The sequence below is a fragment of the Sinocyclocheilus rhinocerous genome, unplaced genomic scaffold (genome assembly GCF_001515625.1).
Source record: "Sinocyclocheilus rhinocerous isolate Xijiao unplaced genomic scaffold, SAMN03320098_v1.1 scaffold1035, whole genome shotgun sequence".
Taxonomy (NCBI): Eukaryota; Metazoa; Chordata; class Actinopteri; order Cypriniformes; family Cyprinidae; genus Sinocyclocheilus; species Sinocyclocheilus rhinocerous.
The window spans coordinates 193,929-205,767 of record NW_015628318.1 but is presented as its reverse complement, the minus strand read 5'-3'; the positions used below and the strand labels follow the sequence as shown (position 1 = coordinate 205,767).

Below are 11,839 nucleotides of genomic sequence, written 5' to 3'. Positions count from 1 at the left end.
ACAGACTTTTTCATTAAATGTTCCTGCCTGGTGGAATGATCTGCCCAACTCAATCTGAGCAGCTGAGTCCTTAGCCATCTTCAAGAATCGGCTAAAAACACATCTCTTCCATTTTTAATTGATCCTCTAACTCTAGCACTCTCTATTCTAATTCTATTCTTTCTTTCTTTTTTTTTTACTTGCACTCTATTCATTTACTGCATTTTCTTTCAAAAATACTAACACTAGCTTTTCTAATCTTTTTGTATTCTATCTGTTTTCTTTTTATTTATTATACAATTTACAAAAGCAAAAAAGGCCTCTAACACTAGCTTGCGCTATTCTTTTTCTATTCTATCTGTTTTCTTTTTATTATATAATTTTTTTTAAAAATTGCTACTTGTACTGCGTTAAGCTAACTGAGATTTGTTATTGCACTTGTATATCATTGCTCTTTTGTTGATTTTGATTGCTTCCATTGTCCTCATTTGTAAGTCGCTTTGGATAAAAGCATCTGCTAAATGACTAAATGTAATTGTAAATGTAAATTTTTTCATCACCCTGAATAAGATTTGATGGATGGATGGATGGATGTGATGGACATTGTCATTACAAGTGTACTCTTAAAATACAATATGCTTTGTTACCAGTAGATGGCAGTCATCAGTCACAAATGTAAACCTCAGAATTTTAGAATAGAATAGAAGGGAATAGAATAGAACAAAGCTTGTATTACCATACAACCGGTGCCATTTGCAACTGTATTTTTAAAATGAATTGTATTTCACTGGTAGGCTAAATCAACAAGGATCTCCAAACCCCTCAGTGTTAATCATATTTTTTTTATTTTTAACGTCATAACTTGGAAAATCCAGAAGTCTTTAGGAGGCCTAAATGTCTTTGCACCTTCCAAACAAAGATAATCTTTTAAAATAAGAACATCTCTCTCATCTCTATATCGGTCTCATACATAGAACCTGCTCACAGCTTGCCAAAGCTTGCCAAACTTGATCTACTTGTGCACCTTTTTCTCACACAAAACACATGGTACAGTAATTAAACTAGTTTAATTAAGATGAGTCACTGTTTCCATAGTTGTTGTACCAAAGTGATATGTAAAGCACACTTCAGAATCTCACTGGATGCATAAAGCAGTGCTTCCCAACCTTTTTGACTCCAAGGCAAGCCACCATCCACAAAAATATTTGAACGTCCCATGACTTTTTCAGTTGTTTGTCATTGCAAATAGTTTTCAACCCAATAAAATATTTAGTGCTTGACATAACTATTGTAAAAATGCCCACTGAGTTATCGGAGTTTAATTTCATGATTTATCCAGGCCTAGAAATTACACTTTTAAAATGATTCTTTCTCATATGTAAATAACAGCTGTTATCCTTCTTCAAAAGAAAAAAACAGTTAAGGGAATTAAAACGTGAATTAAAATAGACATCTTGATTTTTCATTGTTTTTGGCTTATTTAATGCTTGTTATGCCCCCTTGGATCTTGAGCCCCCCTTGGAAATTTGCTGAGGCCCCTAGGTGGGCCCGGGCCCCTTGTTGAGAACCACTGTAGTAGAGGTCATCCAGGTATTGTTCTCATGTTATAAATACTACACATGCTGACATACTCATTTTAATTTTTTACTTTTTGCAAACTATATAGTAGATGAGCTTAAGGCTACATTTTCACTTACTTATGAAGAAATTAATTAGGTTATTAATTGTTTTAATTAAAGTGTATAACAGAGCAAAATAAAGCTATTCAGTGAAGCAGGATTTAATCTAAACAACGTTTGGGTCAAAGTAAGTTACCAAACATTCAAATGGTGCTTTGCCTTGTACTTGAAAAACGATACATTTACACAGATTTAACAGTGTAGCATATTGTAATCACGCCGTTGATTCTAATGACTGCACGGCATCTGCTTGATAATAACGCGAGCGTTCTACTTTTGTCGCGTCGCGCTCGTAGACACGGTGTTCAGCTCTACATGTCTTTCCACATCAAAGGGAAATCACACAAGTTCCAACAGTTCAGCGGTGGGAGGCTGCCAGCGCTTGAAAGGATCATTCGCCTCCAATGCACCAAAGCAAACAAACACTCTTGCCCTCGGAAGTTGCATATTTCCATAAACTGCTCTATGGATAAAAAGCGTCCTTGAGTGCAGTCGGCGTTGTTTGCGATTAAGGTCGATATGTCTGAAAATCAGCCTCTTTGCGCTCTAGTTTTTTTAACTTCACTCTTCTGCTCGGCATGCTCACATGGGACACGATTCGTTCATTCAGCTGCACTAGATGTGGATGGGAGATACAACATTAAGTGGGGATTTGATGAGTCCACGATAACTTTTGAGGTAGAAGTGGAAACGAGAGGATATATAGGATTCGGTTTGTCACCGACCGGTGCGATGTCCTCGTCTGATATCGTGATAGGTGGTGTGCTCAGCGGAAGTCCATATCTGCTGGTAAGTGTGCAAGCACCTTTGGGGTTGAATGCATCTCACGTTCAACGCTGATTATACAGTTAGAGAACACTGACTCACAATTTAAAATCAGTCTGCTGCATTTGATCTCTGTAACTGTCGGGCTGGATTGATTATTATTATTTCTGTTTTAAGTACTGAAATGATTCAAGTCATTTGAGTCTTATTTGGTTGTTGTTTTTTTCTAACAAAAATGTTTGGGATGGATCTGTTTTGGTCAATCGTTGTTATGGATCATCTGCTATGGATCATCTTTTCTTCCATCCATTTAACTATAACCTATAACAATAGCCTAATTGTAAGAATAAATAAATGAATGAATAAATAACGTTTTTTTTATTTTTTACTATCCCATAATGCCACTGCATTCATCAGAAAATAACAGTTCACACTTAACAAGCAGAACTAATAAAGTTATATATATAACTTATATATAGTGTTGGGCTAGTTACTCAAAGAATGTAATATATTAATTATTCATTACTAGTTACTCATTTGAAAAGTAATATTGTTACAAATTTTACTAATTAGTTACACTACTAGTTACATTACTTTTTCTTCGCACCCCACAAAAGTTGTAACTGTGCATCTTCCACATAAAATTCTAGTGATTGATAGTGACATTCAAGTAGAAGTGTTGTATTAATCTCATTAATTGTCATGTGTAGCTTGAAGCTAATTGTCATTTCTCCGTTACCCATATACGATTATATTTCATTAAGTTTGTAAGAAACTTTAATTTTCCAAAAAGATTTTAATTATAGTAATATAATGCTGATCAGATAATACCACATGCCGATCAGAGGGATGTGGGTGGGATGTAATGCCAGAGTAAAGTAAAGCCACAACTTACACAAAAGTGTTCATGGTCATCTTTTTTCCTGACAAAATCAATATAATGCCATATTTTTATCTGCTGAATGTAAGCTTTTCCATATTCCAAGCTTGCCTGCTGCACTGGGGACATCACATGCATGTGCGAGTCGTGAAAATTATGAAAATAAATCTAGGAATTATTTGATTGTTGGATTTTAAATCAGCGGGGTTGAGGCATCAAAAGTAACTAAGCTGTTTATGGATGGTAACTGTAATATTATTACTGAAATCTTATTAGTAATTAGTTACACTACTAGTTACTGCAAAAAGTAATATTATTACAGTAACTACGTTACTAGTTACTATTACTGCCCAACACTGCTTATATATTAATTGCTCAACTTTTTACAGCCATTCATTCTCATATGAGCAACTCCTAGCTTTTTAAACTTGGAGTTAGACATACCCCAAAACATGAAAAATAATTTGCACTACTTTGGATCACAAAACAACTTTGCATAAATATTAGTAATTATCAATGTAATTATTATTATTTATTTTTGTGTGTCAATAAAGCAGAAATAAAATGCATATTCTGTATATTGTATATTATCAGAACATCTGTATTGGTAGTGGTCACAAAAACTATATTGATTATTGTTAGAATTTGTCATTTTTACTTGACTTCCATAATTTTTTACAGTAACTGGGAATTTTAATCATGCAATGTTCATAGTTTATTATAAAATTATATTCAGGTTTTCAGAGTGTGTAACCACTCTCCACTCTCCAAGACCACTTTCGAACATTTAAATCTGCAGTGATAGCTTTTTGTGTCCTGAAATCTACTGCAATGAGATCATCCACTGACCCACTGACCTGACTACAATCAGCTGCCCTGTTGTGACCTGGATTGTATTCAGACAGTACTCACATAAACACTACTGTTTCAAATGCAAGCAGCGCAATATTTCAATACATCCACACTGGTGTATATTCTCTGCACATAATCTCCATCCAGCTGATGTATACAATAGAAGTTTATGATTAGATTTCAACACAGCACTATTCATCAGCATTGTGTAATGAATGCTCATTTATATCAATACATTTCTGTTTTAGTTTTGTAAGCACGAGTCATGACGTCTTTTGTTCCAAAACATATCCATAATGGTGTCTGAATGTATTGGAAACAAATAGGACATTTGCCAGTGCAGCTAACCAAACATTTTGAGCAGGTTGTCAAATGTGACCACACACACATGCATTTACTCACATGATCCCAGTACTCCTTAAAAATAGCTTCTTTTCTGATTCAAACTCAAACCTGAGATGGACTAACTTCGTTCCTCCTCACTCTGCTCAGGACTACTATACAGACTCAAACAGAAAGGTCCATAAAGATGCGCTGCAGAGCTACCAGCTGCTGTACGGCAGAGAGAATGACACACATACCGTTCTGGCTTTCAGCAGAAACCTCCAGACCTGTGATGACAATGACAAAGTCATTACGGTAGGTTTGACTGCATGCATCATTACATCTGGCTCCGTAAGTCTGAAAGAACCATCAGTGGCAATGTCTGTAACCAGTTTTTTGGAGCCATTTTTTGAACTCTGTAATTTTAGCACATTGCCTTTTGTTCAGGGGAAATAATAGTTCAGTGTTTTATTAAGGAGTTAAACTCACTTCCCCAAAATGTTGTCAAATTATTACTTGTATAGAAAGTCTCTTGCACTTAAGTCTACAATTACCCATAATTTGTCAATGCCCAGGGCAGTACAGTGAGAGTGATCTGGGCGTTCCATGCAGAGGATGTGGGAGTGTCAGGACCAGTCTACCATGGGACGAACAGAGGCAGAAAGAGTCTGCGATTACTCAACCCTGGAACCAGCTCCATCATCCCAGCAGGAACAGCTTTCTTTGACCTTCAAAACGAGGAGGTGAGGAAAGTGCATTCAGCAGACTGCTGGAGCGTTTGATGAGCTAGGAGTGACAGAGAACGGCTTAGCCCTAGGCAGTGTTATACCTACTGTTTCATCTATTTTTGCATGCTTAGGAATCAAGGTCCTTGTGGTTACATATGAATCCTTTTTAAATACAGACCCTTTTTCTTCCTGATTGGGTATTTTGAATGAAAACAAGGCCCCTTTTATGCTTGTGGGATACTGCCAAACACCAGATTTTATAAGAGTGCACATATTTACAACCGCATAACAAATACTCAGCATTGAATAGGAAAAAAAACAGGAAATGGGATTAATAAAACATCCATGCTCTCCAGTCCACAATGGAATACTTCTGCTTGTTGCCGTCTAACTGCTACATTTAACTATTTTGTGACTGATGCAAATATTTTATCTATAAATTTGTTAACATGTTCAAATATTGTAGGTTCCTGTACCGCATAAGGATACAACGTACTGGTGTCAGATCTTTAAATTTCCAGAGCTGAAGAAGAAACATCATATAATCAGAGTGAGTAATAAAATTCTTTACATTTTCAAGAATGCCCATCATAATCAAATCATAATGGTTTAAAACATTAAAACCCATTATAAACGAGGCATTTGTTGCATCCAGTGGGGACATAATTACTTTGGAAGGCCAAACAAAGTAGTTTCACTTTCGCAACGAAACACATGGCGAGCTAGAGTGAGTGGAGGCCGGAGGCCTAGAGTGAATGGAGGCCGGCTTGAGTGAGCTGCGGCGGGTGGGCTTGAGAACAGCGCGGCCAGCGGATTCGACGAAGGAGCGTCCGTGGATTTGAGACTTTAGTCTTTGCAACTTTACAGATCTTCTTTATTCACCAAGAGCTTGTAACACTCCAAAGAGAAATTAAAAATTGAAATCGCATCATATGACCCCTTTAAAGTCATGTTTTAAACCAGAGAAGATATACAGCGACTGTTATTCCAGAGATGCATGCTTAGGAAATTACAGGCTTACATATTGCCAATTAACTGCTCCCTGTTGTGAAGTACCTTCTACTATTTCAGTTCACTTCTTCTGTACTTACATTTATGGGCTTTCATGAAGCTTGTGAATTTTCAGATTCCTGTCAATCAAGTACTGTTATTAACTGACATGATCATCTCTACAAAATGTAAATGCCAAGAAAATCTAGATAATACTAGTGTTGGGGCAGCTACTTGCAAGCTACAAGATAATCATATTATGAAGAAGTTAAACTTCAGTCAAGCTTCTGTTTTTAAAAGTAGCTACACTAAAATATATATTCCTGGTACAATAACAATAACTTACATAACTGTGTCAGAAACCTAACTCGAATTGGTGAATCATTTTTGTGAATCTGTTCATTTCTGGATAAACAGATTCCCTCAAATGATATGTGAAGGAGGACCACTGCGAACAATTCACAAGAATTAATCAAACTTTACAATGCATCTCTCACATGTATGTTCTGTATATGTATGTCGTTTGACCTAGTTTCCTGTGTTCCTACTTTCCCGCCAATAGTTTATCTTAGTTACTCATTGATTTGATTAGTGTCTGCACCTGTTTAATTGGTTTGTTTCATAAAGGGGCTGTTTACACCTGGTCACTTCATGCGTTTTGTCTGATCGGATAGCTATCCGATCGTGAAAAGACCAGGTGTAAATGCCCTCCAAAACGCATTCGAGACGGATATAATTCCGATCGCTCAAACCACTTCAGGAGGCGGTCTGGGACGCATTCCAGATTAAAATGGACCAGTGTAAATGCATCTGGTTGTTGAAACCACATATGTAAATTTTACTCCTCCCAAAATGTTAAAATAATAAACGTGTGAGAGCGTGTTATAGGCTATATGACATTAGTCAGACTGCGCTAATGCAACACGCATCGCCACGGACGAGTAGCTGAGTATCTCTTCAGCAAGTCGACGTGCAAACTGCCGCGAATGAAACAAAGTAAGACGCAGACGGTCAACACACAATCATCTTCATTAAAAGTAGTAAGACAAACTTATCTTTCCAGTGCTGATGCCACGCACTCTCCTATTGCGGTCTTTGATCTTGAAATGAGCTGATAATTAATAAAATGCAGCGCTTATCTTTTGATTTCGTTGACGTGAACTCCATTAAATGTAAATGTAGCATGGGAATTGAAGATCGGATTTAAATCCATTTTGCGACAACACATTTATGTGCCAAGTGTAAATTGAAACGTTTTAACAAATCAGATAGGTATCCGATCAGAGAAAACGCATGAAATGACCAGGTGTTTTTTTCTGTTCACGGTCAGTTGTCTTTGCGTGTAACCTGGTTGTTCTGTTCTGTTCCTGTTTCCAGTTTTGGAGTTTGTGTATATAAAACTAAATTGCTTTGCTTAGATCCAATCTCTCAACTTCATTTGCAACCAGGCTGTGACAGCATCATATAAGAAAGAACTGTTTATAATTCACTAGAATGAATCAGATTTTTTTCAACATTATGTATGAGAGATATGACCGTTTAGGGTAAACTGATTCATGAGAATAAAATTAAAAAAACTGTACAATGCGTGATGTTTACAGATTTAATTGGTGTCAGTGTTTTGGTTTAAGCATGTATTTCATGTTACTGTTTAAGTAGCTTCACCATTTTTTGTTACTGTTGTTACTCTGTTGGATGCTATATTTTCTAAATATGTTTAAAACATAAATTAGATTCCTCGTACGTGATTTCATTTCAAAACATGGTACTGTATGTTTTACCTCATATTGGTTGTTTTTACATTGTTTATTTTGCTACAGTATCTTGTCACCTGCATCGGTTTAGATCTCTTTTTGTCTCTCTCTCTCCCTCAGCTTCTTTTTTTGTCTCACCTGCTTATTATTGTCTTTTGCAGCTGCTATTTGTAGATCAGACATGTTTCTGAAATTATACTCTCTGACCCAGATGAAAGAATCTTCCCGTAACTAAGCTTTTCAAGTTTTCTTAATTAGAGGCAGAATAGGTACTTTAATCATATGATAAAATACTATACTACAATTAAGCATCATCCTTTCAGGCTAATTTTTCAGATGCACTAACCTTTAATTTAATTGAATTGTTGTAGTCACCAGTTCGTGCCCATGTAAAATTCAGCTGTGGAAAGCCAGGCATGCATTAATCTACATTAATTCATCACTATGGCTACAGCTCCACGTTTTTAGCGAAAACATAAGTGCTGCACATGCAAAAGTGAGCAGCTCACAGTATGAATGTAACCCATTTAGTTTGCTGCAGTGTTCAGTATGTAATGTGCCAGATACAAAGACTCTACAGTAAATAGACTTGTGCGTAGTCCGTGTTTCACAAGATGATGAAACGTACAGACAAGTGCACACTGACACATTCTAACATTCACTAGATGCACTTTAATCGTGGCCTAAATATTGCTTGGGTACATTTAAATGGATCATGTTTGAGTTAGATATTACATTTAGCCTCCATTTAACCTTTCATTAACATCAACTGAACACAAATCAGTTGAAACCAGCTAGTGAATAATTATTGTGACCCCTCTTCGCCCTCTTTTCCTGTCCTCTCTACATACAGTAGCCTGGTATTCAGAAACCTCCAGGCTGTGTTAGTCAGATGCCAACAGCTGCCCCATAACCACAGCAGTCTCTGGATGTTTCCTGCTCTGTTCCCACTCATTTTCATGGAGCAGATGTTGAACTGTCAAACAGGAGCAGATTTTCCAGACACTGTGCTCTCACTGTCTCTATTCAGGCCATATTGTCACTGTCCTTATTCAGTCAAAAACCTCATGCTATGTGATGCCAGAATAGGCTGTCTGGGTGTACTTTATACAGTATCACAATTACAAAGAAACACATTGAATTAAGCATGACATTTTGAAGTATAAAGGCTTGTAAAAATGTGCTCTAATATTCATAATAATTTTTTCAGTGTACTTTATTTGCTTAGGCATATTGCAGATTATTTACTAAGAATAAACGCGTAAATCGGCTCGTGCAAATACGCACACACATACTTACAGTAAATTAGTTTGTGCTTGTGGTAATTGTCACAAAAGTTTTGCATGTCTCCTTAATCAAACACACCTGATTCAGTTCATCAGATCATTAGTAGAGACTCCAAGACCTGAAATTGGTGTGTCAGAGAAAGGAGACATGCAAAATGTGCAGTGTTGGGGTGCCTCCAGGACCAGGGTTGGGAACCACTGTATTACAGTATAATGACAACAGTAGCATTATAAGGTTGGTAAGATCTGAATCTTTGATGGATTTAGATGGATGGATCAGACATGTTGTTATTGGTTAGAAACAACAGAATGCTACTACACAATCTACATGTTCATTAGATTTTGGGGTTTCAAAACAAAATCCCAATGGGTAAAAAAGAGGAGGTGGAAGGGAAATAAAGGAATGTTTGAATATTTATTCAGCCACTGTTTGGCCCTGGGTCCCACTGCTTCAGGCAGAGACCCCTGGAAGAGAAGGACACAGTTCACTCTGTTGGAAATGCTTTTATTTAGAATTCCAGTTCCGACAGAAGAAGCCCACTGTGAGGAGAAAAAATAATACTAAAATCCCCCACTTCCTATTCCAGAGCTATCCAAGCTAGTTTTAGCTCAACAATCCACACACACAGAGTTTTCTTGAAGAGGATCAAAATAGAGTGGTTTAAAAAGATAACCTACTTTTATCAAATCTGTATGGCTGATCCCTTTATCAAAGCTTGGAACAGTGTAGTAGAAAGTGTTCTTGTTTTGGATTAAAGAAATTAACTTCTCAGATTCGTTAAAGCAATACTTTCACTACATCATATATGCACTACTGTTCAAAAGTTTGTTGTTAGTAAGGTTTATTTTAAGAAATTACTACTTTTAATAAACAGGTCACATTAAATCAAAAGTGACCGTAAAGACATTGTTATTAATTATGAAAATAAATTCAGTTTTGACATCACATGAAAACAAATTAAAACAGATTACAAATAGAAAACAAAATATTTTTTTTAATAATAATAATAATTCACACTAACACCTTTTTACTGTATTTTTTTATCAAAATGCACCATGGGTGAGTATGAGAGACTTGTTAAAAAAACATTTAAAAATCTTACAAACCCCAAACTTTTGAGTGTTTATGTACATTAACTAAATATTAATCAGGGTTAGGTTAAATTCAGATTTTATGTAATAATTTGTTGTTGAACTAGAATTTGAATTGGTGTAACCAGAAGACAATTTACAGAATTTTGTGACAAAATCTAAACAATTTGGATTAATTATGTCTGTTCATTCTCTGATATGCATATTACAAGTTGTAACACTTGTAACAAAATTCAACAAAATTTAGCCATATATTAATATAGCCATAAAGAGATCATTTTACCAAGCAGCAACACAAAATGTTCACCACATTGTTTGATATATTTATTGACAATTTATGATTCAATTTTCAGATTCAGTCTATAATGATATTCATCTATACATATCTATACATATATTAGTCTATACATATATTATTGAACTAATACAATAATAATACTGATACTATAATGCTATAATACTACTAATAATAAAGAAATAAATACATTTCATAATCGATTAGTCCTTCATAATAAAGGTTTCTCTACTGCTAAGTGAGATTTGAGCAGTTTTACTATTGATTTTAATGCCATTTCAATTCAAATTCTAACAATTCTGCATACTATCTTTGTTCAAATTAAGAAGTAGAATTTGGAATACAAAAGGCATTCTCAATTCAGTTCTGAGAGCTCACAGCACAGCTATTCATATTCCTCTCTGTTTGTTGTCGTTTTCAGATAGAGCCAATGATTCAGAAGAGTCACGAGAATCTGGTTCATCATATTCTGCTCTACCAGTGTGACAGCGATCTGAACAAGAGTGAGATTAACAGAGGACATGAATGCTACCATCCAAATATGCCAGACTCCTTCTTCACCTGTGAAACTGTCCTGTTTGCTTGGGCTATTGGGGGAGAGGTGGTATTTCATAAGTTCATATTCATTCTAATAATAAAAGTTTCAGATATTGAATAGAAATTATTTTTATCCCTTGCAGGGCTTCACCTACCCTCCTCATGTTGGAATGTCTATAGGAACCTCAATAGACCCAGTCTATGTACAAATGGAGATTCACTTCGATAACCCATCTTTACAAAGAGGTACTGTATGTCATGATACACTTCAACAGTTTAAAACCTGCCTCACTTGCTGCCCTAAGTGACATAAGGCACAACTAAAGAACCTTACAGTTATTTCCTGTGACTTTTTGTTAGTGTATTTTATGTATCTGTGAGTATCTGTTAAGTAATCAGTATAGTCTCCATGGTATATTACAGTGATTTGCAGCTAATAACTAATGAGCTTTTCTGTAAGGTTTGAGTCTGAGCTTCTCAGAGTTTTGGTCTCACCACAGGGATAGTGGACAGTTCAGGCCTGCGTTTGTACTACAGCCCCAGCCTGAGGCGCTATGATGCTGGGGTCATCGAGACAGGAGTGTGGGTCAGTCTCTACCACATGCTGCCCCCAGGCATGCAGGATTATATTACAGAAGGACACTGTACACAGGAGTGTCTCCAAGAGGTGGGACCGCA

General features: G+C 36.1%; 1 protein-coding gene across 1 annotated transcript in view; it reads left to right on the top strand.

The window, feature by feature from the left end:
• The first annotated feature begins 2,020 nt into the window (after window positions 1-2,020).
• moxd1 (monooxygenase, DBH-like 1) overlaps window positions 2,021-11,839 on the top strand; it is a 20,117-nt gene continuing 10,298 nt past the window's right edge. The window contains exons 1-7 of the mRNA XM_016548877.1: window positions 2,021-2,447; window positions 4,648-4,794; window positions 5,055-5,222; window positions 5,674-5,757; window positions 11,046-11,225; window positions 11,305-11,407; window positions 11,662-11,828. Of these exons, the coding sequence (XP_016404363.1) occupies window positions 2,178-2,447; window positions 4,648-4,794; window positions 5,055-5,222; window positions 5,674-5,757; window positions 11,046-11,225; window positions 11,305-11,407; window positions 11,662-11,828 (1,119 nt within the window). The 5' untranslated portion in view covers window positions 2,021-2,177. The remainder of the gene's footprint in view (window positions 2,448-4,647; window positions 4,795-5,054; window positions 5,223-5,673; window positions 5,758-11,045; window positions 11,226-11,304; window positions 11,408-11,661; window positions 11,829-11,839) is intronic.